Source organism: Gymnogyps californianus, chromosome 13, assembly GCF_018139145.2.
Source record: "Gymnogyps californianus isolate 813 chromosome 13, ASM1813914v2, whole genome shotgun sequence".
Taxonomy (NCBI): Eukaryota; Metazoa; Chordata; class Aves; order Accipitriformes; family Cathartidae; genus Gymnogyps; species Gymnogyps californianus.
The window spans coordinates 16,253,076-16,281,018 of record NC_059483.1 but is presented as its reverse complement, the minus strand read 5'-3'; the positions used below and the strand labels follow the sequence as shown (position 1 = coordinate 16,281,018).

Sequence of the window (27,943 nt, the reverse complement as noted above, 5' to 3'; positions counted from 1 at the left end):
TTTCAGTGTTTTTGATGCAATTATACAGAAAAGTTTTGAAGACAAACTGCAGTCGGTAATCAAAGAGTAAGAATATTTTTAAGTAGTTGTTTTCTTCACTAATTTTAGTTTGGGAAGAAGAAGGTGGGGAATAGGGAAGTGACATTTAAAAGTATGGAGTAAAAATTTCCCCTCTGCTGAAGTTAGTAAAAAGTGACCTGAGAAAGAAAAAATAGTAGTTTTATACTTCCTTCAGATGTTTAATGAAAGAGGGATTTGAGCCCTGTGTTTTCGGAGACTGAGAACAAAGCTATGGGAAAATTAGCCTATTTCTTTTCCAGAACTTAATCTCTCCTTCTGTTCTCAAATGGATGCTTAGAGCCAGGGTAACACAAGCCAGAATACATGATCTGTCATTGGATTATCTGGGACAGAGGATGGTGTGATAGGGGACAACCCTCCTTCGTTGTGGGCTTAAATTTTAATTATTTAATATTGGCTGCAAGCTATAGGTGTGCATATACATAGTAATGAAATTGACACTCGATATCTTGCTCCTGTCTCTGAGTATGGAATTCTCTTTTCCTAAAAATCTATTTTTGTCCTTTTCAAGTGCACTTTTAAAGTAACTGTTAGCAGTTACTAATCTATATAAATTCTCCTCTGTTAAACCTGGTCCCATTAGGATTGTATATATCTATCTTTGTATTAAGTCCTTGAAGTAAACTTTTCTTCATTTTTATTTTAGTGGCTGTTCCATTATATTGGATTCCCTGTAGAACTGGAAACAAAATATTTCATCCATGCTTACAGTCTGCCCCCAGCAAATATAAAAGAGGATTTTTCTATCAAAATCCTTTTTGCTAACTACACCAGGTAATTTATCAAGCATTTTCTGCTAAATGATACTACTATTTTTTTTTTTCATCCACGTTATTGCACAGATTTCCTTAATAAGGCCAGAAATGGCTTCTGTTTTCAATGTGTTTTGGAATCTAACACCCTATAGACACACAGTCATCAAAGCTGAGAACTCAAATACAGCCAGCTCTTTAGCAGTGGTTTATTAGTTGGGTTTTTTTTCCCCATGCTTGTTTTGTTTCTGTGTTTGCTTGCCATTTATCTTTTAGCAACAGAGAAATGCATATTGCTTTTCAAAGGAAAAAATATTTCTTCTGCTGTCAATTTTAAAAGAATTTACACTTTTAGCTATACAGTTTTTCAATGTAGTTCTTAATAAACATTAATCAGGAATATTATTATTTCTCTAAAATTTTAAGGCAGCCTATAAGTTTAGAGGTGCTTTAAAGAAGAACATGTTGTTATCGTCATTTTGCTTGATACTGTAGAACTGGTGATCTCTGTCTCCACACAAAGACAAGCACCAGCTCGGTGCTTGTTCTCCAGGACACCTGGTCACCAGGAGAGCGGGTGTCCTCCTTAGTAATGAGAAGGCAGCCATATTCGTTATACCTCCCTTAAAGATTTGACTTCTCAGGTCAGGGTCAAGGCGTTGCTGCTGTGTACATAGTACTCTTCCATACAGAGGACGTTCTCCAGCTAGACGAGGTTGAATTAACTATAGTTTGAAATAGGTCATACCTGTTTATTTTCTTTCTTGTTTTGACTTGTATTGTCGCGAGTTAGATAATAGGCAGAGCAGCCTGAAACTGGGATGCATTTCTTTTGGTTTCTTTTAATCTGCAGTAAGATAATCGCTGGTAAACAAGCTTTTGTTGCCACAAGAAAGACCACTGGGATTTTTTTACTTAATGCCTACTCATCACTATCGTATTTTAGGCAGCTGTCTATGAAGATTATGTAAGTGTAGTGTGTTTTGTGTGAGCGCGTGCATGTTTGAGGAGGTGGTGACAGAAGTAAGGACAGTGATAGAAAATAAGACAAAACCACTGTTAATGGAGCAGGAGCTAATTAGGCTAGTACCTATTTTGAATAGTCCTTTCTAAAATATATTGTACTTAGGGATTCATTTAGGCATATTTTAATAGACTTTAGTGGAAATGCACACAGATCATGCATTTGCTAAAATTTTAAATATCCATTTAAATTCACAGGCTGTAATGTAATGAAATACAGCAAAAGTTGTATTGAAATGGGTGCTATGTACACATATAGACATCATACTCAAGGGGGAAAAATGAATGTTTCACAATATCATCTTTTCCTGAATATTGAATAGGATCTAAGACCTGCTTCTGAATCTTTCCCTATATCATAGTCATGGCCTTAAAATAGGAATTTTGAGAATTCTGTACAGGTTAATTTAGATAATAATGCCATATTTTAACTCGTGAATATGGGATTGAGAAATTTTCTTGGTTTCTCTGAGATGATGAATTTAGCCTAGTTACTGGTTGGTACACTATAACATGAACAAAAGTACCTTTAGCAGACTAAACAAATTCTTTGCAGATTTGAGCATGCGGATGTGTCATTAATACTGAGTACTACTGTTTCTAAATCTGTTGGAGGTTTAATGGGCTAGATATTTTTACCACACACGTTTTCAAGCAACAGTGCCTGAATTCAAACAACTGCGGGGGTCCCTGTTGTAACTAACACTTCTGACTTGCCCCTTCAAAAGCACCAACAATCTGTTAGGTCATAAGCTGCCATCTGCAGGGTGCATCGTGCCTATCACAAGCACAGTCATAGAAATCCACTTCATCACTTACGCAGTTATTAACAATTTTAAACTGAAATCTTTTCAACCCTCAGGAAGTTTGTGGAATCCAAATATAACTGTTTGTAAAACAGAGACAGAATTAAAAGTGAATTTTACAACAAGCAGTCTTGGGCTTGAATATTTAATATTGCTTTTTGAGCGTCAAAAGTATGAAGTACTTATTGAAAAAAAGTGGAAGCAAAGATAATTTTCTGTTAAATCATAATAAATTGAAAGCATAGTTCTCTAAGTTCTCCTTCTGTGTTAGCACAGCAGGAGGCATGTGCTTCCACTGAAGTCAAATCAGCACAGCTGGCCAGCAAGCACCGAGGAGATGGTCTAAAAGAACTGTCGTTGCTTTCAGAAGAGCTCTGCTCCACTGTTACAATGTGTTATTTTACTTTTTGAGATTATATTCTTTATTTTTAAGAATGTTTTTAAACAATATTATTTTGTTCAGAATGAGATTAATCAATGAACATGAAAACATAAGAAAATATAGTAACTGCTTAATTAGGCTTCACTAACATGAAACGCACCTTGCTTGTAATTCCTACTGAGATATTCACCCTGCTTTGTTATATCAGACTAGTAGATTTAAAGACAATTACATTAACGTTTTAGTTTAAATCAGTATTGTGCTTTTGAAGGGAATTGCCCACCAGCCTCACTACAGTTTGGTTCGTATTGCAGGGTGGTTGAGGAATGCAGCCTTGATTCTCTCAGATGAAATTAAAGTGGAAGATGTGCTCTAATGAATCTAACATAGTCCAACCACTAATGGGTATGCAGGCCACAGGTCTGGACTAGGGCTAGGCTGCAGTAACTCCCCTGAAATACTTAGTGCAGAAATCTGTTCATTGGCCCCCAATTGTTTTGCTCTGTAGTCTCTGCCATTCTACCACACTACCTGCGAATGCAGGCTTAGCCTTTTTCCTTCCGTTTTTTTCCTAAATGGAGAGTAAATATTTAATCTCTTAAATACTTGTAATAACAGTGAACCATTTAGAGTGTGGACAATTTTTGCTTAGCCCTTTCCTCTTTAGCAAACATCAGCTGGGGTCATGTGAGCATTTTGCTGTTTAATTTTTGTTTGCTTAGCACTTTTTTTCACAGTATTAGTTTTGCAGAATGACTAACAGATTAAGTACCATGCCTCTGCTACCCTCTTCTCATCAGTCTGTAATGCAAGGCTGCTCACTCGGAGTAGACCTTAAACTGTTCTAGCTACTGAACAGTTTTGCTAAATTATTTTCAACATTCTTGGAGAGATGAAGTGCAGATAAATTGTCTAAGTTGGATCTATTTCATCATGAAGATGGGAATCTGAGCTCTAAATTCTAATTTTAGTTCACTATTTTTGCTTTTCATACTTTTATACAAAGGTATCTAATTTTTTCTAGGAAAAAGTAAGAGGCACAGAGTCAACCCCTCCATACCAATTTACAATGCCGTTCAAATTTTGTTTACATTGTTTCTAGAAATACTGACATTTTAAGAAAGCATATAGTGTCTTTTTTGTTAAACAGATTCATTTAAGAGGCGATTCTTCCATCAGGTACAGCTACAACTACGTGTTAAAGTACTGGTTATATATCCAGAAGAAGTGTGTTTTCATCACACTGTCCTTTCTTTTGCTAACTCCTGCATGAGGGCTGCCAGACTGATGTTATTCTAGACATGTGGGAGAAAAGGAGAATTGCTGAAAAAGGTCCCGTACAATGGCTTGGTGCTCAAAAAGCAGCAGCAGATCGCGTGATTTTCCTCAGTTCAAACCCTACTGCTGCTGCATGTGATGTTTCTTGTAAAAGCATGAGAAACCACAGTAACATGGAAAATATGTTCACTCTTGCAGTTAACCTCTTCTGCAGTGACACGACAAATCAGTCCTCTGTACAAAAATATATAGTTGTTTCTTTCATTGATAAGGTGAGTTCACAAGACACTTCACCAAGTGCTCTGAACTTCTGTCCAAAATACTGTCTTATGAAGGACATTGAGAACTTCTGCAGAGACCTTTCTGTTTCATGCAATGAGGTGCATGGCAAGAAATAGGAAATTAACAGGTGTCTAGATATTGAGCTCTAGTCTTACAAAACTGAGGACAAAAGTACCAATAGCTGAACAAACAGTAGGGCACTGTAGCTACTGGGCCATATTTAATACAAGCTTACTTGTTTGAAATAAATCCTGAACAAAGCATTTCTAAGTTGTGGCAAACTAAGAAGTGACTTCCATAATAAGAAATGAAATAATGATAAGAAATTTATGCTCAAATAAAACTATCAGTCAGAAGTAACTGGTTGTGTAAACACCAGAACACAGTCCATCAAGTAATTTAGAAGTACTGCTCTCCTCTGTGTAGAGTTTGTGAAGTTAACTTATGGGAGCCTCAGGTGCAGTTAAGCAGCACAGGTTTTCCAACATGACTTAAAGGCTGCTTTTGTGACTCTGTTTCTTTGCTGAGTTACAGTGTGCATTTACAGCACGTTTGATATGCTGTTGTAAGAATAATGTAGCTTTTAAAGTGGGGTAATTTACCTCACCCTTCAGTGTGTCCAAGCGTCAGCACCCACTGATGTGAAGTTGTGAAATGTTTGCCGTGGAGAACCATTTGTATATCAACAAATCTAAAAAAGATCTTTGTACATGTGTACTTTCTCTTCTGTATCACAATCACACGACTTAAAACAATACATTTATTCCATAACAGGAATTCTGGACCCTTTTCTTGAAGGGAATGCCCCCTTCTCCCTCAAAAAAACAAACCCAGCAATGACATCTAATCTTGCCAGAGTAAAATTTGAAGTATTGTATGCTATCTTCAACAAAAGAGAGCCCAAAGGTCCTAGTCTTAAATAAAATACAAGAATGTAATCACAGCCTGCAGTAAAATACTTCGAGATAAGATTACAGCATAATTTGGGCGGAAATATCCTTTCTCTTTAGAACTTCTAATGAAAGCAGATTAAAAGGAAGTCAGTTCTTTCTTGTGTGCTTTGTAGAAACGACATTAATTCATCTTTGATATTTATTATATTGTTAGAAATGTTTTAATAGTTTTAATCTAGACTATAATTGCAGATATGGATTTGACGTGTGATCTGAGGGTTGTGGGAGCCTTCATTACAGAGGAAAAAAACCAACAAATAGCACTTCTGTAACTAAGGATATTTGTTGGGAGAAAAAGCCCATGTGCCTGTACCACAGGATTGAGGTTGGTGCTGGCTATATAAAAATGCATCTAGTTCTTTTGAGTGTATTATATTGGATTTTTTAAATAGGGAAAAGATAATGGATAGATAATAGGGAAAAGACCATGGATAACGAAAAGCTAGCAAGAGCTTTTGATGATGAGAACAGGCAAGAAAAAATACTCCACTTTCAAATTCTTAAGTCTTTCCACTGAATAATATAATTTATTGTATAAGCAAAATACTAACATTAACTGTAGTTTGGGTTCTCCATTTCACTTTTTCCATGATGATCGCTTATGTTACAATTTCATCTCCCGGTAACATTAGAGTATGAATCAAAATAAGGCATTAAACCCACAGACTGCACTCTTCAGCTATTGCTTCTGTGTACATGTATCTAGAATGAATCTTGGCTTAACATCTGCCACGTCAATATTTTATACCTCAAATTCCCACACTGTGCAGTTTTAATATACATAACCTGTATAATATAAATGTAGTGAATTTGGAGATGACTGTGATACTCTGTACACAGAATTCAATGCATACAATTCAAAAGAGGAAGTATAGCAATGCTGAAGACTTTTGCACCACTTTTGGAAAAATCTCAGTTGAAGTTAGTTTTAATAAAATACAAAAATATCTATCAGCAGAAGATCAATACCTCTGCACTGGAAAAAGGGGGCATTTGGGGAAAGGAATCCTCAATTAATCGTGTTCCACTGTAAACATATCCATTACCATACAAATGCAGCTCGCTCTCGTAGCATTCTGACACCAAAACGCTGCCATTCTCGCTGATATATCCATAGCTCCTGAGTTGTATCAAGACACGCTAAAACTGCACCTCCTTTCCATGCAATTAAGCGGGGATCCATATCCTAAATTCAAAACACAGATTGTACACAATCACTGGTGTAAATTTGCGTAGTTCTCAAAACTTGTATCCTGATTTTTCCAACAGCATTAACCACTTAGAATCTTGGGGGTTAGGGGAAGAGAAAAGCAGTTTTTCAAAATTATTCAGGAAAAAATAGTGAGATAAAAATATGGAAAGAATATTTAAGGCGTTTAAAGAAGTCACTTTTTTTTTTTTTTTTTTTTTTAAGATGCCTTGTAGGCATGTCATGGACATCCTGCCCTCAGCAATGGAGGCTCTGAAAAATACTCAAGTTTTGATTTTACAAATTTTGCCTGATTAATGCCAAATGAAAATTGCTCTTTTAACGCCATACTTTCTTTTACCTTAATAGTAATGAAAACCCTAACGCAATTTCTTGCTGAGCAGACATGTTAACTTCATGGGCCAGTACTAACTGCTTCTTTAAGAATATGGCCTTTACCTAATAAACACTTCAGTGATCAATGCTAGTAACACTCTTGTTACACCTCTAACTTCCTGCTGATAATTGGAGAGCGCTATGTTACGAGCTGAAAGCTCTCCTAAATCTCCTCAGATGTGCAACTAATCTGTGGTTTTGAAAGAATATATATTTTTTTTAATCTTTTGAAGATTTCACCCAATCATAGTTTATTAACCATTTAGTTACCAGTTAACAGTATACCTTAGGTCTTGTGATGACTTCAACATTTTCAACGACTCTTCTAAAAGAAGGTGGCATTTTGTTGAGAATTCGGTGTTGAAGAAACTCTTGAGCTTTATGAAACATAAGGCCTCCTCCCACTACTAAGATGGAGCTGTACATCTTCTTCTTTGTATCATCAGATGCTGGAATGAATGGATATATAGAAATATATCTGTTTTTTTAAGTTAATATGGCCTGTATTTGTATTATAAAGAATTTAGTGCAAGTCAAACCAGATAGAACTGACGTTTGCTTTTAAAATTCTTGTTCTATTCCTTGGAGATTCAAAACATCTAGCTCAAGAAACCTCAACAAAGATGCAAGTATAAGGAACAGTGTAGCTACTCTAGAGATGATGAAAACTTTAGGGACATACGTGTTACTTTGGTAAAATATAGGAGTTACCATAAATCCACACTGACTGACATGCATATTTGTCCTGGTTTCAGCTGGGATAGAGTTAATTTTCTTCTTAGTAGCTGGTACAGTGCTGTGTTTTGGATTTAGTGTGAGAATGATGTTGATAACACTCCGATGTTTTAGTTGTTGCTAAGTAGTGCTTATCTTAAGCCAAGGACTTTTCAGTTTCCCATGCTCTGCCAGCAAGCAGGTGTGCAAGGAGCTGGGAGGGAGCAGAGCCGGGGCAGCTGACCTGAACTAGCCAAAGGGATATTCCATACCATAGAATGTCATGCCCAGTATATAAACTGGGGGGAGTTTGCCAGGAGGGGCGGATCGCTGCTTGGGCATCAGTCAGTGGGTAGTGAGCAACTGCATTGTGCTTGACTTTTTTTTTTTCCTTGGGTTTTATTTCTTTTTTTTTTCCCTTTTTTTTTTGTTCTATTCCTTTTCATTACAATTATTATTATTGTTGTTATTATATTTATTTGTAGTAGTAGTATTATTGTTATTATATTTTATTTGTTTATTTTAGTTATTAAGCTGTTCTTAACTCATGAGTTTTACGTTTTTTCCCTGATTCTCCTCCCCATCCCACTGGGAGGGGGGAGGAGTGAGCAAGCAGCTGCATGGTGCTTAGTTGCTGGCTGGGGTTAAACCAGCCACAACAATATTTTACAGAATTGTACAAATGTAATTCTTACCGCAGCAGTCAATACTATGAAGAATGGCTTTGTCAAGGCCTAAGGCTTTGCCTTCAAACTGAGAAATAGCTGTTTTCCTGGACATGTGTGCAGTTAAAGGTTCCTCTGAATCATTTCCAGATATCATACAATCACTCTGGGAAGATCCCAGTTCCACTTCTTGTGGGTAGATCCTCTCTGAAATGTCTGAGGCTTGGCCTCTCAAGTCTCCCTCAAACGCACCAGGCTTCGACATAGATTTTCTATCAGCTGTAGCTTTTGCAGACTTAAAAGCAAGAAAACAAGTTGAACTATGAAAAATGCAAAAAGATCTTCAGCAGGTTACAGAAAAATACAAAGACTTAACTAAGCACCATTGTAGTTCCCTTCACCCTTTTGCACAGAAAGGTTAAGCATTGTATTATTTCATTTTAATCCTTACTTTCAAAGTAAGGGTTTTAGTTTGAACTCCGTCAGATGTATCAATGCCGTAATATGAAGCCCTCTTAGACTCTGAAAATAAACAGTTCTAATTAAGGACTTGTCTAGACATCCATAATTCCTTATTCTAAATTTATTTTTTAATGCTTCTGGCCCAGGTAACAAGCTTTGGTTTCTGAGATGAGCTAATGAGTCCTCATTTTATTCCCCAATTAAATAATAATGAAAAATAAAATGAGCATTCACACACCTGCTCCTGCTTACTTTGTGTGGCTAGCAGATAATGTTCATCATGAGGATCCTCAGGGTCACCTTGTGACCTGTGTTGCAAGGTTGTCATTTTTTGTCCAACAATTCCAAAAGTAGCTGGATAAAACAGAGCCATTGGAGCCTGAGGTATGAGAGATTTGACATGATTTTACTACAGTTTTACAACAGTGTTTTGGGGTTTTGTTTGTATTTACCATAAAAAGAGAAAAAGCTTGTTCTATTTTTCTCACAATTGAAAATTAAATACACACTTTTTTCAAATAGTTTTGTAAAAGGCTAAAGTGTCTTCAGCTTTGTATAATTAAAAAAACCTCAAAACATACAATTGTACATGTATATAGGTTTCTTTACGGATTCTGGCATTGTATGAGAAACAAGCATTCAAATGCAGTTTGTTACAAAATTAGAAAATTCAATGGTGAGATGAAAAACTTTCAAAATTAGCATTCATTCCTTGCCCTTGAAGGATAAATATCATCATATTTAGTTGAAGCTACAACCATTCTGGCTAAAGCTAGCTAGGAAGTCTTGTGCATCCGCCAGTGCTACATTAGGCCCATTCATACATATAGGAATTAGTTTTAAAACTACCAACAAGCATATGTTAAGAACAATCCATAAATCATGTGGGCTTAGTAGCACTGGACCAATACAAAGTGAGGCCCTGAGCCTGAATGCTGAATATAACTCTTGTAATTAAAAAAAAAAAATCACCTGTAATTTTTCATCTCCTAATCGGAACTGGTATAATAAAGCTGGAGAATCCGGATGACGAATCTGGAACTCGTGGTCTTGCAATCCAGAAATATCCTAAGGTCAAAAACAACGTAAAAAAAAAAATTATATCTTGTATATCTCTCTATTAAGCTGCATAATCTATTTGAACTGTAGGAAACAACAAAAAGCAACAAAACTCTTCAGACTGTGAATTTCATTTACCTATTCTTGAACTCTTTTTAAAGTCTTTTCCTTGTAGCACAATCTGCCAAAACAGCTTTCTGCATGCCTAAGCCTCTAAAATGAGGGTTTGTGCAGAAAGAAGAGACCTGCTGGCAGGCCTTACAAAACTGAAGTTGAAAACCAGCAAATATGCAGCCATTATCAACTTCTTTCAGTAGTAAGAACAAAGAAACTACCTTTCTAAGAGTTGGGATTCTTTCAACTAGAAGAAAAATAAAACAAGTTACAAATACTTCAAGTCTAAAGCTTCTCCAGCTTTTGCCAGTATTCTACGAGTAAAATGTTACATTTTATTCCATTTACAAGCAATTGTAGACTCACAAAAGGGTTCCCCAGAGTAGCATTCTGTAAAGTAAAAAAAATTACTTGGAGAACATACCATTTTCCCTTCTCACCTGGTCTAGATGACAAAATGTCTCCTTTAAGTGCTGAAGCAGCAGGCAATCCAACTTATTAGTTAACTGACAGTCTCTATATGGGAATCCTGCTCGTTGCATGAGCCAGTAAAAACACCTTGACACGTCAGATCCTCCATATGCAAGGCACAGCCTAAAGCACAGAGAAGAAAAAGATTATTTTATTAATTTGCTGAAGTACTGGCCTTTTACAGTAGCATACATAGGAATACAAGCAACATTTTAGACATGCTGTGATCATAACGTCCACATAGTTTGTACAGCACAGTATCAGTTCTGCCTGTTTTCTTCTTTTAAAGATGTCAGAATTCTTTAAGGTTCATACTGTACCATGAAGACCCTGTCATGCAGCTCACAGTAAAAAAACCCTTGTATTTGTAAAAAAAATTGCTTGGTTTTGAAGTCAAGTCTTCAGTAAGCAACTAACTACATGCTTATAATAATTCAGCATATTAAAAGATACCTGGTGTTGCGATGGGAAACACCATCTTCTACACAGCAAACGCTTGTCTTCTGATCTCCCACATCTACTATACATGCGCTGCTTAAACCACTTCCAAAAGTAGCACAGACAGACTCCTGGTGTACAACAATTCCTAGCAATATGAGAAAACATTATATCCAATTATGCCAAGCTCCAGAGCCATGTTGCTGACATTTAAAGGACATCTTAATGTCTCTGAAAATCTACTAACAGCCTGACTCTGCACTGAAAGTTTGTATATTTAGTGCAGATGGGGTAAGGGGGACTTAAGAGTTTTTTTGTTGGGTAGGCCCTTAAAGTCCTGAGAAAAGCTAAGAGCGGGGTGGATGCCTATATTCAAATGTTCTTATTTTTTGCAAGTTTAAAGATACTGCCTCCAGACTTTACTTGTTTTTGTAACCAGTATTGCAGGGTCTTGGTTACCAGATGCACATGAAACATTTTCCTAATTTTTTCTAATTTTAATCAAGTATCATTACCATTAGCATTTTAGATATGTCCTTTAAATAGTTATAAAACAAGGTCCAATTTCACTGTCTGCTTTCCTTTCAATCCACCTTTAACTCTGTGAAAGAGCACCTTTGTATCACAAGCCCATACTTAAACCTGAGAAATACTGGAGGCTTCAGTCTATCCTTCTAGCCAATGAAGGAAAAGAATAGCTCAATTGAGCTGTGCTTTGTAGACAAAAACTAAGTAGAATTACTGTTTTAAAGGCAAATGTTTTTAAATAGATTAAGAGAATTTAGTTATGCTGTATGATTAGTTCAGCTCTTCACCAAATTATTATTTAGGAAATGGCACTCTGAAGAGTTATTAATGATACTTTCTGATTTTCACTTTCATGTATCAGATAAATATGAAGCTCTGTATTTTTTTCTTAGTATTCTTCCTGTTCCTCTGAAGCTAACACATTCGAACTGCAAATTCTTCTATCCTAGTGCCAGTACTTTTTTACATAGTAGTATTATTAGATACTGTTCACATTACTTCCATGTAAAAACTGAGGAGGAATCAAAGTATGATTTAGAACCATTCTGATCAAAAACTAAAACTAACAGCCAATATGGCTTGTTCATTTGACACAATGAAACAAAACAAATATATATATGTATGTGAACAAAATTTACATCTCATGAGATCAGTCTCTCTTTTTGCAGTGTTTATTTACCACCTACTTAATCCTTTCAGATGGGAAGCAATAGTATCTAAGCACATACTCTGCTGAGTAATACTTGGGAACTGCTTGCACTATGTACTGATTAATTATTAAACAACAGCAGTATTAATCTCCAACATCTTACAATTAACTTACTCTATCATTTAACTTATTATTCTTGTCCACTTTTTAAGCCTCTTTCCTTGCATACCTAATACAAAAAAGGACTTTGCAGCACCAAAAGTACTACTCCTCTGATTATTTCAAATTAAGTATGTATGCTCCATATGGCTGGATTACTGTGCCTTCCGTAATGACTTGCTGTGTTTTCTCTAAATGTGAAATCAGAGAAAGATGGCTAAGACTACAGCAGTTCCTTCCAGAAGACTAGCCAGAAACTTCCAGCAGTTTAACTGAAAGGAAACTGCATTACTCTTTTTCATCAGAGGGTTTTCCAGTCTAAAAATAAACATGCAGAAGCAGCTAACAATTACTTGGTTATTTTTTAAAAATTGTATTGCCTTTCTATATTTAGTGTATGCACTTAAGCAACTCTGAAACCTCCTATTATGTCATCCTGTAGAGAGGACAGTAGCAGCACCTTACATCACATGCTTTTGTTTTGAAGTCTAAGAATCTTAATACTCTGTGGAGTTAACATCGTGTATTTTAGAAGTACTTGAGAAGTCAGAGTGTTGCTACTTTTATCTCAGCTGAAGTGAGAAGCCCACGGTTGGAATACCTAATAGCAAACCAAGAAACTTGTTTCAATGCTAGCCAACCATTTTGCGCCATTAAAAGAGACAACAGTTATGGGAATAGCAAAAGATGAAAGGTGCTAGTCCCAGCCAAACTGGGACTGATGTGCAAAAATGTGCCTTAAAGGTAAAAGAAAAAAAATCTTTATGCTATTAATCATTAAGTGGTTGCTTATGTATGGTTTTACCTGAGAAGCCCATCTTCATTAGGATCATATTTACCAGTTCTTTCACATGTTGTTTATTATAGATGTCTGGAATTAGTAAAATGCATCTGTAGTACTGAAGATAAGAACAGTAAATTAAAGCCAGCTCTCAAATTAAGTTTCTCTTTACATTCTTGAATACCTGATGCTAAGGAAGAAAACATAATATACAAGTTATTAAAAGAAGCAAAATTATGGAAAGGGGGAAGGGGTTTAATAATTTAAAACATGAGTTCAGAGTAAGTACCAAGTTAAGAGTTCATAGGTCACTAAAATGTTTAAAAGTACATCAGATACGAGAAAAACACCTGCTCAGCAAGAAGAAATTATGCAAGTATTAGGCACCCATTCCTCAGCTGCCTCCTTTTTAGTCAACAAAAAAATCCCAAACAGGCTAAGACTGAAATTTCTATAATGGGATTTCCAAACCTCCTTGGCAGAAGTTCTGCTAACAATTTTTGTTTCAAAGACATGCACAAAATTCCAAATGAAGTCTTAGGAACCATGCTTACCAGCAGAAAGAATTTATTCTTTAAGAAAACCACCAGTAAGAGGCTAACAATAACAGTAGGTTGCTTCTCTTTTACAGTAACGTTTACAGAAGTGGATACAGCCCACATTAACGTGTTCACACCTCACCTTTAAGTCTTTCAATGGTATTTCCAGATATTTTTGTATTGCATGTGACCATATAACTTCAAGGTCTGCTAATACTGCAGTGAGGGAGCCACCAGGTCCCGTGTGGAGATTCAGCTGCCCTCTTCTAATAGGCCAATGGATATTATAAGAATCTAGTGGATTAACATACAGTGCCTGAAAATAAGAGACAATGTTCTATGTATTGTTTTTCCCAAAAGATTAGTAACAAATACTAGAAAAATATTTCAGAAGCAGATACAAGACCTACAGCAGCACTCAGACCGATGTGACAGCAATACAATAGATTTCTTTTTAATAGGGCATGATTATGAAGCATTAAAATAAAAAAGACATTAAATACATGGTTTAAATTGTTTGAATTTTCATATCCATGGACATCTACTACCAACATAACAGTGTATTTTTCCATTATCTCAAATTAGTAACTAAAATAATTTAAAGACTCTTTGAAGCTCACGAATACCTAATTACTCAGCAGTGATTCCATGTACTGATCCTTTTATCAGTTTCTTGCCTTTTCGCTGAATTATACCACATGGGAAAAGTTCTCACCTAGTCCCTGCAGAAACACTGATTTATAGGAGCAAAGGATCAAGATTACTTGCTAGGCAAATGGGGAAACAGTCTGGTCTTGCTGAATAATAAATATTCAGTTAGTCCATAGTCAAGCTTCTCATGTATTGCTTGACTACATTTATATGCCTTTCAATACATACTAACATATAGCAGACTGCTACTGATTACATAGCCGCATTAAAACGTAATACTAAGCCTCATTTCAGCGGGAAAATGAATCTTACCTCTTCTCCTACCAAAAATTCAGGATGATTTGATGTGTTTGTCCACTTGGCCCCAGAGCTGTGATCTAAAATAGCTGGCCGCATCTGTCTGTTGTATGACCTGGCCTGAAATGTAATCAAAACAAATGCTGTTGATAAATATTTCACCAGTCACTTTTTATGCACAAAAGAAAAAAGAGCCCCCCACCCCTCGAAGAACCATTTTAAATCTTCCTTTTCTCAGATCTTCAAAGTTAGGTCACATAATAGCACTATCCATATTTGCTGTATAAAGGATATCTATTCTTCTCCACTAAAATATAGCATCACACCAAATGACAACGTGAATGAACAATTTAATAAAATCTTAAGAATGAGTTACCTGATCAGGTGACACTGGTATACGCCTTGCACCATTTGACATCTTTTTGGACCATATTGCTTGGTCCACCATTTTAAGGCCATTTTGTCTCTGCTCGGTACTTTCAGGTTTCTAAACAAAACCCAAAAATATGCAACGTAAATACTTACTTTCTAACTACATGTCTGTATGTTGGTAATACTGAAGCTATTATTAAACAATGAAATCATTACTGTAGTTGACAGACTGTAGAAAGGACAGAAGGTTTGCACATTGTACAATGAACATACGCTTATTTTTAAAGAAACTCTTTTTTATATTAGAGTTCCCAATACCTATTTGTCTAAGTCAATTTGAATCTTTTAACAGATTATAATGGCTGCTGGACTTCATCTCCACAGTGATAAACTCAGGATATCATCTATTTAACTACAGAAATATTAAGTGGGAGCAAAAATGTTTAAATAGATCTCAATTATTTAAAGCTGAGGTTTCATATTAGAGACGTTAATTTGATTAATGATTTTTTGTACAGATTCAAAGTATGAATAAGATCACTACATATACTTTTTGAGCAGGTTAGACTAAAATTACTGGCTACGTTATCCAAGTTACAAGCCAACTTGTAACCAACGCATTCACAAATGGAGCAGTCCAATTCTAGTTCTACAGCTGTCATTCTATAAACAGAAATACCGTGTGTGATATCAGACCACAGAGCAGAGAAATCAATGAGCACATTGACTGCACAGAGCACAAACCCTCAACCTATCAATTTATTACATTTAGTTCATTGCGAACAAATCAAATAAAGCCCTAACACAGACTGGCGCAAATCTACTGACTTCAGTAAGGTGGCATCTACGGCACATTAAAAGGGGAAAAAAGTTTGTCTTGAGACATATTCCTCGCTGGAAAAACGTAATGCATGAGGGGAAGATATACATTACACAACTAAAAAATGCAACAGAAATATGTAGTTAAAACATCCATTTTAGCAAGTTCAGAGGATGTGCCACTGGTGCGTGGCCCGGCTTACATTGAGCCCGTCCCTCAGGAGCCAGCTGTCTCTGTAGGCCGCCTGTCCTTGCTGCTTGTGCCGCCGCGCGATGACATGGGGAATGCCCACGGGCAGCGTGTCCGTGGCCCTCCCGAGCCGCAGAGTCGTCGAGCCAGGGTGTATCACCACGATGAAGTTGCTCTGTATTTGCTGAAAGCACCACCAGGCGCACGGCAGTGAGCAGCCGCCCCCGCGTCTCCCCGCGCCCAGGCCTTTAAAAGGCAGAGCCCGGGCCGGTCCCCCCCACCCCACCCCAGCGCAGCCGCTCGGCCAGCAGGAAGGGAGCACCGCCCCGAGGAGCCGCCGCCCTGCCCCTCACCGCCCCCCGGGCGGCCGGGCCTCACCTCCTGCAGGGACTCGGGCACGGCGGCGGGGACGATGGGCCGCTTGACACCGCGCTGCTCCCGCTCCCGGTCGCGCTCCTTGTCCTTGCCGTTCTCCGCCTCGCCTTTCTCCGCCTGGGTCATGCTCCCCGCCGGGCCAGCGGCGCCACGCGGAAGCCGGTCCTGCGAGGGCCGAGCGGCGCCGCGCCCGGCGTTCGCGCGGGGCGGAAGCGGGCGGGCCCGCGCCCGGCGCCGCCCCTCGGGCAGGTACCGCGCGGGGCTCGGCGGGAAGAGGCGGGAGGGAGCTCGCCGGGCCGGCCGTCCCCCCCCCCTCAGCGGCGCCGGTGCCTGCCCCGGGCCGCCGCGGCTTGGCTCGCAGCGGGGTGCGGAGAGGCAGTGGCTGCGCCGGGGCACTGCCCCGGCCTCTGCGCTGAGGGGACGAGCAGCGGTAAGCAGAAAGCCTGGGGAGCACCTCCGCCGCTCCGGGCTGCGGGAGGTCTCACCTAGCAGCAGCCAAGCCCTGTCAGCTGGGCTGTTACTGGTGGTGGGGCTGGAGGAAGGGTAATACAGTCCTCCGAACAACTTTAAAAAAATACCATAATACAGCTGATATACGTGTGATACACCTGTGAAGAACTAACGATGACCTACCTACCTGTGCACACCTGATCTGTGGGCGGGAAGCTCCTTTATGAACTATGAAATGGGATGTTTGAGTGGAGTTGAGGAAGATCTGTTTATTAGACTGCAGGCTGCTGTTACACAGCAAGTTTAAAAGATAGTAACTTTGTGTTGGGTACGTGTAGCAGGAGTGGGAGCCACCGGAGGGGGGATTTCACCATAACTAGCTGGCAAAAGCCAGCTAATTAGTAGATGCTTATGTTAACCAAGGGTGTTGTTGGACGTTGTAATTTCCTGCTAAAGAGATTATTAGAGAGGTTTAAGTAAAAGATTTGCAGTGGCATCTTGTAGAAGATAATTTCATCTGGATTCTTGGCAGCTAATCTTTTCTCAAATAGATGCAGCCCTCTCCAACTGAACAAAAAAACCCCAACCCCAAACAAAACCCAAGAATAACAATAAGAAACTCCCATCCTGAAATGGGGTAAATTAGTTAAAAGGTAGTTATGTTTGAAAGAAAATAACTCTTCTGTGTTAGCACTCAGTATTTGAGTTCACTACCTTTTTCTTCATGCAATAAAAACAAAGCCTAATTTCACTGAAAAAAGTCTTACCAAAATTTGTACAGCAAATAGACGTACACATTTGAGTAAGTTTATAATGGAGAAGGAAGCTGTTTCAAGAGGTGCTTATAAACCAGGCATGTTATAAAACCCGTTATGGGCCTGAAGGAACCAAGTTTGTAAAAGGCAAGGATTGTAAAACAAAGTAATTTGTAAGTTGCATTTCAAAAGTGTTTTTAGAGTATCATGAATACCATGAAAATACAGCAAAGTACAGAATGTTAGTACTGACAAAAATAAATACAAAACCTATTAGGAAGCACTGCTTTAAGTTTGACTCTTGAGGGACCTTCTGTATCAAATATAAATATGTATTCTTCCTCATTTGAACAGAAAAGGGCTTACTGCCGATAATTTTTTTCCTAAAAATGATGAGAAAGTCAGCCTTGTGACAAGCCAGATATAATTTACTTCTTTGCAGCTACAGTAAAATGTTCAGAAACTATACAAAGACTTTAGACAGTAAACATGTATTTAATAAAACTGTGGTTCAGTTACACCGGATCCTTGAAGGAGTTCCCAGTACAACTTCATTGATCTGCTTATATCACAGAACAGTTTCCAGTTAGACATACATATTCACAACATTCAAACTCATTTGGTCCACCACTGAACACTTCTTCCCTTTCATCTTGCAAATGTGTATGCTTTTGCCTGCCTCTTCAGCAGGTGCTTACCTAAAAGATAATTACAGTACATTTAAAGAGAACAAGGCCTTTCTTTGCGAGATAAAATTATGTAATTTAGCTAAATGAGACATGCTAAAGGCTCGCAAACTTCTATTCCTGAGCAGATTACACATTGCTATTATTACCCAAAAGCTGTCCCCACACCCTTTGCTGGCCTCATGTCTAGTCAAAAAGAAAAAAAAAATACCATCCAAATGAAAAAAAAAATCATGGAAAGAAGCTTATCCCTTTTCTAGGGAATTGAAATACTGGTGTATGTGCTTTTTGGAATATGAACTTTCTCCTACAAGATTTACAGGTATTAACCACCTGCATGTGGTTTTTTTTCTTGTAACTTTTGTTATGGTAACAATGGGGAGTGATTAATGAAAAAGAAGGAGGATTGTTTACTTAAGTCTTAAAGTAAATTAAACCATAGCATATATACATTCAGTGTTAGATGAAACTTCCACCAGCCAAACTAATTAATAAAACAGAATTAAAGTTCAGGCAGCTGTAAGAAATTTAAAGACTAGGGATTTTTTAATGTTTTTTGCCCCCCATTTTAAGCAATTCTGATTTTTATGCTATACTAGAATTCCAGGTTTGCATAGCTATATCACTGTAACAGGAAAAAAGATTTTTACTAATAGTCTTTTAACAACTTTATTAATTTGCCTTCTTTTCTATTGAGAAGTATCTACTTTAAACAAAAAAACCTCACGTGTCATATGATAACTACTAGAAATGCAAACAAAGTTTCAGTCACTACCGATCTGGACAGGACTTTAAATTAGCAGCCAAAAAAGATGAAAAGTTTGTCCTGGTTTCGGCTAGGACAGAGTTAATTTTCTTCCTAGTAGCTGGTATAGTGCTGTGTTTTGGATTTAGTAGGAAAATAATGTTGATAACACACTGATGTTTTTAGTTGTTGCTAAGTAGCGTTTATAGTAAGTCAAGGATTTTTCAGCTTCTTGTGCCCAGCCAGCAAGAAGGCTGGAGGGGCACAAGAAGCTGGGAGGGGACACCGCCAGGACAGCTGACCCAAACTGGCCAAAGAGCTATTCCATACCATATGACATCATGCCCAGTATATAAACTGGGGGAGCTGGCTGGGAGGGGCGGCTCGTGGCTTGGGAGGTAACTGGGCATCGGTCAATGAGTGGTAGGCAATTGCATTGTGCACCACTTGCTTTGTATAGTTTAATTCTTTTAGTATTACTATTGTCATATTATTATTATAATTATCATTGTTTTTCATTCCTTTCTGTCCTATTAAACTGTCTTTATCTCAACTCACGAGGTTTTTTTTCCTGATTCTCTCCCCCATCCCAGGGCTGGGGGGCAGTGAGCGAGCGGCTGCATGGTACTTAGCTGCCGGCTGGGGTTAAACCACGACAAAGTTATAAACAATTTTTTATCAGCTGTGTTCAAAAACCTTTGCTACTCTTTGTATATCCACTTCTATGCAATTAAAAGTAGAACCTCACCATTTCTGAGCCAAAACCTTTTAACACACCCCCTCCCTTTTTTCCCCCTTTACTGAAAGTATCTGGCCACTTTGATTCTGTTCCTGTTTTGGTAACTTTTGCAAAAGGAGGACGAAACACTCCATTCTACCTTTACCTTCAATTATTTAAAAAAAAAAAAAATTCAAAGCAGGATACAGCAGATTTGGAATTACCTTCCTCATCCACCTCCAGCCATTGGTGGTGGACTGGGGCCTCCACCCCAGTGATTTATTCGACCCATCCTACGGCGAGGATGTGCTGGAGGCCTGAAAAGAAAGCAAGGAAAACAACATCTATTCAATTGGCATGAAATTGTTAAACTAGAAATATAATAACACTGTCTCTAAACGATAGAAAGTTAGAACCTCTGGAAAAGTTGTTTGGGTTTCATGTGAAAAGCTGTAAAAAAACCCCCAACCCCACTTTCACGAAAATTCTCTTATGCAAACTGTTCTAATTACTCCTGTCTCACAAGAGAAAGCTACAGCCAACTGAGGCTTTTACACAGTCCTACAAAAAAGCTAGGCAAGCCATTAAGAACAAAGAAACAGAGTAACTATAGTGTTTATAGAAATGATATCCCTGTAACTGTTCTGCTTTATCCATAGGTAATCTAATACATGAAATGACTGATTTAATGTAAATCAAATAATGAGTATAAGCAAGTCTAACAAAAGAATTTCAACAAAGATGCATATTGTCTATTAGGCAGGTTTCAAAACTAGTTTCAGTGAGAGTTAGACTATACTGTTACTACAGCTATCCAAAGCTATGTATTGTATCAACAAGTTTCAGACAAAATACTGCAGATAAACATTTTAGTCTTCTTACATGACCCGATTCAATGCAAATCACAACTGTAATCTGAATACATTACGTCATTTTGCTAAGATAGGAAAAAAAATCAGAACTAGTGTGAATATGAAAAAATACCCTCTTCCGTCATTGTATCCTGAATAGGAGGAAGATGTGTAGCCTCTTCTTCTCAAATCTGGTTGGATAATGCTCTGGAAACTGAAAAATAAAACAGGAGTTAGGTAAATTGATTGCTAGATATAGTTTCTGAATTTTTGGATTGCAAGGTAAGAAATGGCCTGAAAAACAGTAAGTAGTGTTCAGGAATGAACAGTGTATCATCTTCTCAAGATCATTGTTGTTTAGTAAATCTTGGCAATTTTTCTCCCACATATGAAGATAAAATCTGAAGTAATTCTAAATTATAGTGAGGCTCAAACTATAAAATCGAGTTTTCTGGTAAATATGCAATAAATATGCAAGAAATGCATAAAGTATAAACCTGTAACTGAAATACTGGACTGTTGAATACGTCAAAAGAACTTTTTGTTTCTTAACTGGCTTTGATCTAGGGCCACAAATTTGTGATTACTGCTGTATGATTATTTTTACATAGCCAGAATCTATTGTCACCAGTAGAAATTCTCCAAATAATATCTTAATTATTTGATCAGCTATTAGACATTAGCTGTTTAACAAAAGTGTATGCTTTTTCATTTTGCAGTGTTAAAATGGAAGAAATGTAAGAAAACTCATTTGAACTGCCAGTAAGTTAGCATCACTTTTCATACACTTTTCATTAAATATACTATAGTGCTTAATAACCAAAGCCACATAGTCATATTAAAGCATTCATATATGATTTGGGGACAGTAGATAAGGAATGCTAAAGAGTAAAGCTAGCATTTTTATTGTTGTGTTACTGATAGCACTGAGTAGCTTCTACCTATGGCAAATCTAAAATAAAGCTCAGCAAAAGAATTGATTTCTACTTACAACAGAACCACAAAATCTGCTATCGACCAGAAGAAATCTGTTATAGATGACAAACGCCAAGGAGCCCGACTCTGGTTATCCAAAACTTGTCCTGTAACATACCAAGGTACAAAACATGCAGTGATGTTTAGTGTGTGACACTGTACAGTGTATTACACAAAAACATATCTGCCGAGTCTAGAATTTGCACACAGGATGGAGACACTACACTTTATGGGCAACAGTAGCAAGTTTCATTCCCTACAGGGTATTGTCCAAGTACTTGAAATAATCGGATCACTACCACCTGGACACTGTGTCCAGGTAAACCTACAAAAAAATACCAGTACAGTCTCTGTTTCCCTATATGTGGTTAAGCTGCTTCTCTGTTACGCTCCCCATGTATGCAGAACACACTTGGACTTTTCGAAGTCCTTAAGAACCGTTTAGAAGCACGTAAGGCTCAAATCCAGGCCACAGAGAAGCGCGTGGATGTGGGGTGCATTTGACAGCGGCAGCGGGCGAGACGTGCTGCTCGCTCAGGGCAGCGTGCTGGGCTCTCCCGGGCAGCGGCGGTGCGCGGAGGCAGCGCCCTGCCCAGCGCAGGCCCGATGCCCCCCAGCCGTCCCCCGCTCGCCGCCCCGGACGCCAGCCTGTCCCCCGCCGCCCCGCTGCGCGGCCGCCGCCCCCGCGCCGCCAGCCCGCTGAGGGGAAAAGGCGCGACCCTCTCCCACCAGCTGCCCCTCACCGTTGGAGATGTACACCATGGCGGCGGGCCGCGGGCGCTGCCCCGTCACCTGCCCTCGCCCCCGCTGCGCGTGCGCGGGCGGCAGGCGCATGCTCAGAAGGGGCCGCTGAAGGCGGCGCCCTGCTGTGGTACCGACTCCTCGCTTCCGGCCGACGGGGGCTGAGGGAAGAGGGGGGTGGCGGCGCGGCGCGGGCAGTGCCGTGAGGATATGGCTGTGGCGGTGCTGGGCGGCCCTTGTTTTCCTGGTTCCCTTTGCCGCAGTAGTCGTAGCAACAGGCAGCCTCGCGTTAACGAGGGGTCCGCCCCGGCAGCCCCGCTGTGGGCGGCCGGCCGGTGTGTTCAGGTGGGGCGTCTCCTCCCTCAGAGCGGGCGGTTCTGTTTCGCTCCCAGAATGTATTTGTTGTAGTAGTTACACCGCTGTGTCGGAGCTTCTGTGCCGTGCCCGATAAGCGTATGGTTTTAGCAACAGTTAACAGGAAACAATAACTGTAGTTAGTAGTTTGCCAGGGTAGCTTTCATAAAAATTAAGTGTTCTTAGTAGTCTTCCATAGTTTAACTTCTGCTGGATCTTAGATAAAAGCTAGCGCTTTTGTCCTTTATCGCCGCCTCAATTTTCTCTAGTTGTTGAAGAGAGCCTTGTTCATCCATGTGGTTTTCTCTAATGGAATATTGAAAGTGATAACTCACTATAGTAATGTTAGAAATATGACCAAATGCAGGTATTTATTTAAAACTTCAAAGGGAACTTTGGTTCCTTTTATGTAATGACAGGTATGTGGCTATGTATATTGCCATTTTGTTGGAGGGAATGTTCAGCCCAAAGTTGAGCATTTGCTTAAAATTTTATTTTTATAAAAACTTTGCCCTGCAAATAGTGGCTAACTCTTCTTCTCATGGAGAATCCATGCATGTAAAATTGGAGGTAACTATATAGCTATACAGGCAAATTTAATATAACGTCTTCTCTCTTTTAAACTAAACTAGTAGAGAAGGGATGTGTAATTCTACTGGGAAACAGCAGTAAGAAAAAATTAATATAAAAACATTGTAATACTGCCTTTGCAAGACCTGTCTTTTCCTAATAACGATGAGTTAAAGTCTTCTGCTAAACCTCTTAACACAAGAGTGTTGTCTGAGGTTGAAGTTGTAATATGTCTCTGACAATGTAGTTGTCCCCTAGTAAAGAAATTGTTTGCAACTGACAGGTGTTTATAAATGTTTGATGTTCCAGAAATAAACTCTTGTAAACAACTGAAAGCAATTGTGAAAGAAAAGTATCTGTAACTACATACATAAAATAATTATTTATCATTAATATAAGAGCTAGGTAATCTACCACTCAATGGGGAAATGCAAAAGTGTTTAGAAAATAGTGGGTGCTACACAGTGCATAATGAGCAAAAATGCAGTATGTTAAAATTATTCAGGGACAACATCTATCCTTTTTTCTTATTTAGCTATGTTTATGATGATTTTTTCAAATAATAGTCAAGTGTAGTCAGATCAGTTTCAGTTTACAAATTGCAAAACTCAGCCTACATAGGTATAAAAGAAAAAGAGAGATTCAGTCAGTGAGTCATTTGAACATTGTTTTTAGATTGTCAGTGAAACCAGATAAATGGAACAATAAACTGGAAGAAAGATGTATTGGTGTACTTCTAATTTATAGAATGCATAGTAGATCTGATATCGTGTGTTAGGTGATACTGTTACATAAATGCTAAGTTTATACGGAAAGTGAAAACGTTACTTTAAAAAGGTATTGTCAAATAATATGAAAATAACAGTACTCAAGGAAAGTATATGACAAATGCATACCTTTGTATAGTATGCTAACGTGAAAAAGATAGAGTCTTGTTTTTAAATGATTTTCATAAATACACTTTGTTTTCTTTTCACTAGGCTTTGAGACAAAACAGCAAATTATCTTATGTTTAAATAATTACGGCACATGTTGTAGATACAACATTTACCAAGAAGAAAACAAAAAGAGGGAGGATAGCAATGGGAAGATAATGGCAGTAAGTAGAGATAAAGGTGGTATTGTAAATTTTGTGATGTGTTGAAAACACACACAAACTGACTCTTGCTAATATAAAAACAAATGTCACAGTCCAAACTTATCACTGTACTTTAGACAGAAACAGAATAGTGAACCTCAATATGAGCAGGTAATTATTCCACCTGAACTCATGCTATGTATGCAGTTGATGTTGTCCTGCATGAATTAATGTAATAAGAATTTGAACAATTCATTCCCTTTTTTAATGTATTATCTTTCAGAGGGAATGTGTTAATCATGCAGAAAGGAACAATGTATTTTTTGTTTTCCAAATGACAAAAAAAACCCCAAACCCAAACAACAAAGAGGATGATTAGTGGGTTCTTCAGTTATTTATTTTTTTTTAAAGTAAAATCATATGTGAGTGAGTTTTGGTTTATTTAATAATGAAGTAATAATAAGTATTGTCTCAGTGCCCTAAAATTACCTAAGTACAATGCAAACTTTCTCTGTGAAATGTATTTTTGGTGAATGAAATTAAAGAAATATACTTTTTAAATTGAGAGTACTAGTGTGTGTGTGTATTCCTAACAGTTTTATTTTTCCAAGGAAGCATGTTCAGGTACTTAACAGTGGCAAAATAACCAACCATTGCATAAAATGATACATGAAAATTTTAGTATTTATAACTATTTTTAAAGTACTTACATAAGCATTATTTATTTATTTCCATATTTGTGTTTTAGACAAGAAAATGTGAGATTTAAAAGGTGTGGTTAAAAATCAATGGTAGCATTGCATCATCAAGCTTGTTATCCATTGACCTGTCCTCAGGTCAGGAATGGAGTAGAGAAGAGGAATAGGAAAACGGTTATTCATGTGCATTTGCAGTTTTTGGTACAGTTGGGACAGCAGGTGTGGACATAAGCTCTGATGGGAGCTCATTTCTGGTAGCACCACAGGCCTGGCATCCCACTCTGAGCAGCTACTCCTTCACAAAGGGCAGGGCAGGTGTCTCTAGCTGTTGCTAGCTGGAGTTCTTCAGTGACCTGCACCTTTGCTTTCAGTCTGTGTGCCTGATGCTGGGAAGTTCAGAGGACCACAGGAGCAGTGCACCTGCGCTTAATGAAAATTAGTAGAAGGCGGCATTTTGGAAGTCAGCAACAGAAATACAAACCAGCTGGGTTGCCCTTCTGAAGGTGGGTACTGTGAGGAATAGAGCCGGGCAGTCATTGATGCATAAAAGCTAAAAGTTAACATAGATGCTATTTGGAAACTGGGGAGATGTGATCATTTGATGGTAGGCAAAGTAAATATCTGTACAATGTCATGAAGAGTACTGTAGGCCGTATATTAAGATAAGTAATTGAAAAAGACCAATACTAAGTGGGCTTTTCATTTTTTTTAATGCAATCTGAACTCTCAGTGGGATACATCGTGTTTTTAGGTGGTTTGGTTTTTTAGGCTCTATTCCAGATGTACATTTGTATAGCTTGATTCCTTGTGAATTGTGTATTTGCATATCAATACCTAACTACTGGTGTCTGAGCAACATACTGCTGTGCTTTAGTAACTTTTTCTATTTTTTCATCAAAAGTAGCAAAACCATGGGTCAGCTATTTTTATAGCATTTTATATACTAAGGGGTGACCTTTTAGTTGTGATGCAAGAGAATTAGCAAATTGTATGCATAGAGAAGAGGTGATACAGCATGGACAGGGCTTATACTCTGTAAAATTTATGCTACGTTTTTAATATGAACATAAACTTTTTAAGAGAAAATAATTTTGAATTAAAAGCTAAACAGGGGAAACTTGACTTTGCCCTGAAGAAGATTTGCAAACTATTGACCACATTTGAATAGCAGAAACAGAAAAGGCATCTTTTTTTTTTTTTTTGCTGGCCTATAGTTTTTTCGCATAGTGATTATCATGTTGCACCATCACATAGTTTAAATGGAAACATTCAAAACTTAATTTGGACTTGAATTATTCATAGAAGAGCTGATTGTCATGTGGTATTTGTCTTATGCACACACAATTAATCCTGTATGTATTAGAGTGAGAAGGTCTTCTAAACTCCAAATTACAAACGTAGAATGTTCATTGCACCATAAACGTAAAATTTGGAGGATATTTCACAGGAATCTATTTTTTAACAGCTTTTATAAGAAAAATGGAAATAATTTGCTGTTTGTGGCAGAGCTGAAACTCAATTCTTGGAACTAAATTATGTTGATTTAATGTCAGAATTTTAAACAGAACTTGCCTGTTTAAGCTTCAGTTCTGAATAATTGATTGAAGACGTAATTCTTTTTATTCTTTAGCGTCCCAGACAAGGATATACTCATGTATTGTGGGGTTTGAGTTAAAGATATCCTGTGCAAATTTCAACTGGAAGATACATTTTGCAAAATCAGCAGCTCTGATCTCAGCATAAAATCAGGTCAAGAAAATAAGCATATAATGCTGTGAACTATTTTTTTCTCCCTAGCTGGGACAGAGACTAGATGTTCTGGTAACAGAATTTGTCTGTTAATTGTTTTTTTTATATCATTTGTTGATATCTGAATAACAAACATGAGGAGACTTTAGTGCAAGATTACTACAGTTAACAGTTTGAAAGCAAATACATGCTGGAGGAATGCCAAAGGTCTGTCTTGTGCTTTTATATTTCTTTAGATAACAGCATATCCTTATATAAAGAAAGCCATAACTGTCTGTAAATATTACATATTCTTCTTAATAACAAAGACTTCAACCCTCAGTAGAATGAAATTGTTGGTCCTCAATTTAAAGTTGTATGAGAATCTAGAAAGAAACTTCCACACTCCTCTACGCAGGGTGAATACTGTGCTAAATTTTCTGTTCAGGCAGAAAAAGAGCATGTTCAGTAATTGGTGAAAGTACTTGACCACAGTGAAGAAATACCCGTGTTTCATGCATGGTTATTGAGTAGTGCTGATACTTTGAATATCCATCAGGTGGCAGCGTAAGTGTGAAATAACGCGCTCTGCTTTGTTTAATTACACTGCAAACTTTCTACCAAGTTAGTCATAACATGTTTGGATTCTCCTTTATACAAAAATCCTTAGTCCAGTGCCACTAGACACTTAAGTAATGCGTAAGTAGCAAATTCTTACTGGATTAAGGACCAGTGTTGAATACACAGATGTATACTGTTTTGGGAATTCGTTAGAAGTCTTATACTGGTAGGGTTTTGGGTAAAGTTGGAGAAATGCTTGTATGTTTACATATGATTATTATACAATGGGAAAGATTGGGGGGTGGGTGGGTTGGTTGGTTGGTTGATTTTTGTTTGCTCCTGCCCTGTCCCAGTTAGTTAGTCTGGGGAGAAGCTGAGAACTCTGCTGTGGAATAGCAGACTTCCAGTTTTGTTAGTGGTACCGTTGGCAATTTTTTGGTATAAATGAAAAAAGGTTAACATAAATATGTGTAATAATGACCTTTTGAAGTATGGTAGGTAGGAAAAATAATGATCATCAGATGGGTCAACTGAAAATAAAAATCACATCCTCAAACCTATGGAGCAAGTTAATGGTAAAGCCTGAAATAGAACTGACTTGCTTATTC

The 27,943-nt window shown here is 37.9% G+C and overlaps 3 protein-coding genes across 4 annotated transcripts; 1 reads left to right on the top strand and 2 right to left on the bottom strand.

The window, feature by feature from the left end:
- The first annotated feature begins 350 nt into the window (after positions 1-350).
- Positions 351-4,720, top strand: IL17RB (interleukin 17 receptor B). The gene is given in 7 exon segments (XM_050904886.1): positions 351-365; positions 728-855; positions 1,687-1,700; positions 2,055-2,096; positions 2,719-2,840; positions 4,224-4,290; positions 4,293-4,720. Coding segments are annotated over 7 exon segments (816 nt in total).
- A 1,340-nt stretch (positions 4,721-6,060) lies between these two features.
- On the bottom strand, positions 6,061-16,551 carry ACTR8 (actin related protein 8). Its single transcript, XM_050904571.1, has 13 exons — positions 16,429-16,551; positions 16,064-16,234; positions 15,046-15,156; positions 14,685-14,789; positions 13,864-14,037; positions 13,207-13,300; positions 11,081-11,213; positions 10,597-10,750; positions 9,956-10,051; positions 9,222-9,362; positions 8,552-8,816; positions 7,428-7,591; positions 6,061-6,743 (listed from the first exon to the last, which is right to left on the bottom strand). The coding sequence occupies exons 1-13, from the start codon at positions 16,549-16,551 to the stop codon at positions 6,600-6,602; spliced, it is 1,875 nt and encodes a 624-aa protein (XP_050760528.1). The 3' UTR covers positions 6,061-6,599.
- Positions 16,552-19,999: 3,448 nt separating this feature from the next.
- Positions 20,000-22,391, bottom strand: SELENOK (selenoprotein K). Of its 2 annotated transcripts, none has more exons than XM_050904714.1 (4): positions 22,349-22,391; positions 21,622-21,712; positions 20,764-20,844; positions 20,000-20,096 (listed from the first exon to the last, which is right to left on the bottom strand). In XM_050904714.1, the coding sequence occupies exons 1-4, from the start codon at positions 22,365-22,367 to the stop codon at positions 20,000-20,002; spliced, it is 288 nt and encodes a 95-aa protein (XP_050760671.1). In that variant the 5' UTR covers positions 22,368-22,391. The 2 variants fall into 2 exon arrangements, with proteins under 2 accessions (XP_050760671.1, XP_050760672.1); XM_050904715.1 differs by having other exon boundaries at positions 20,009-20,096.
- Between the last annotated feature and the right edge of the window lie 5,552 nt (positions 22,392-27,943).

Bases quoted from the DNA above. Each gene is read 5' to 3' on its own strand.
- ACTR8 (XM_050904571.1), bottom strand. From the start codon at position 16,551: ATGACCCAGGCGGAGAAAGGCGAGGCGGAGAACGGCAAGGACAAGGAG. The intron at 14,790-15,045 runs GTAACTCATTCT...ATTACATTTCAG, and splicing joins TACCAGTGTCACCTGATCAG to GCCAGGTCATACAACAGACA. The intron at 6,744-7,427 runs GTATACTGTTAA...TTTTGAATTTAG, and splicing joins AAGTCATCACAAGACCTAAG to GATATGGATCCCCGCTTAAT.
- SELENOK (XM_050904715.1), bottom strand. The intron at 20,845-21,621 runs GTAAGTAGAAAT...TTTATTTTTCAG, and splicing joins GCAGATTTTGTGGTTCTGTT to TTTCCAGAGCATTATCCAAC. The intron at 20,097-20,763 runs GTATTTTTTCAT...CTTTCTTTTCAG, and splicing joins GGATACAATGACGGAAGAGG to GCCTCCAGCACATCCTCGCC.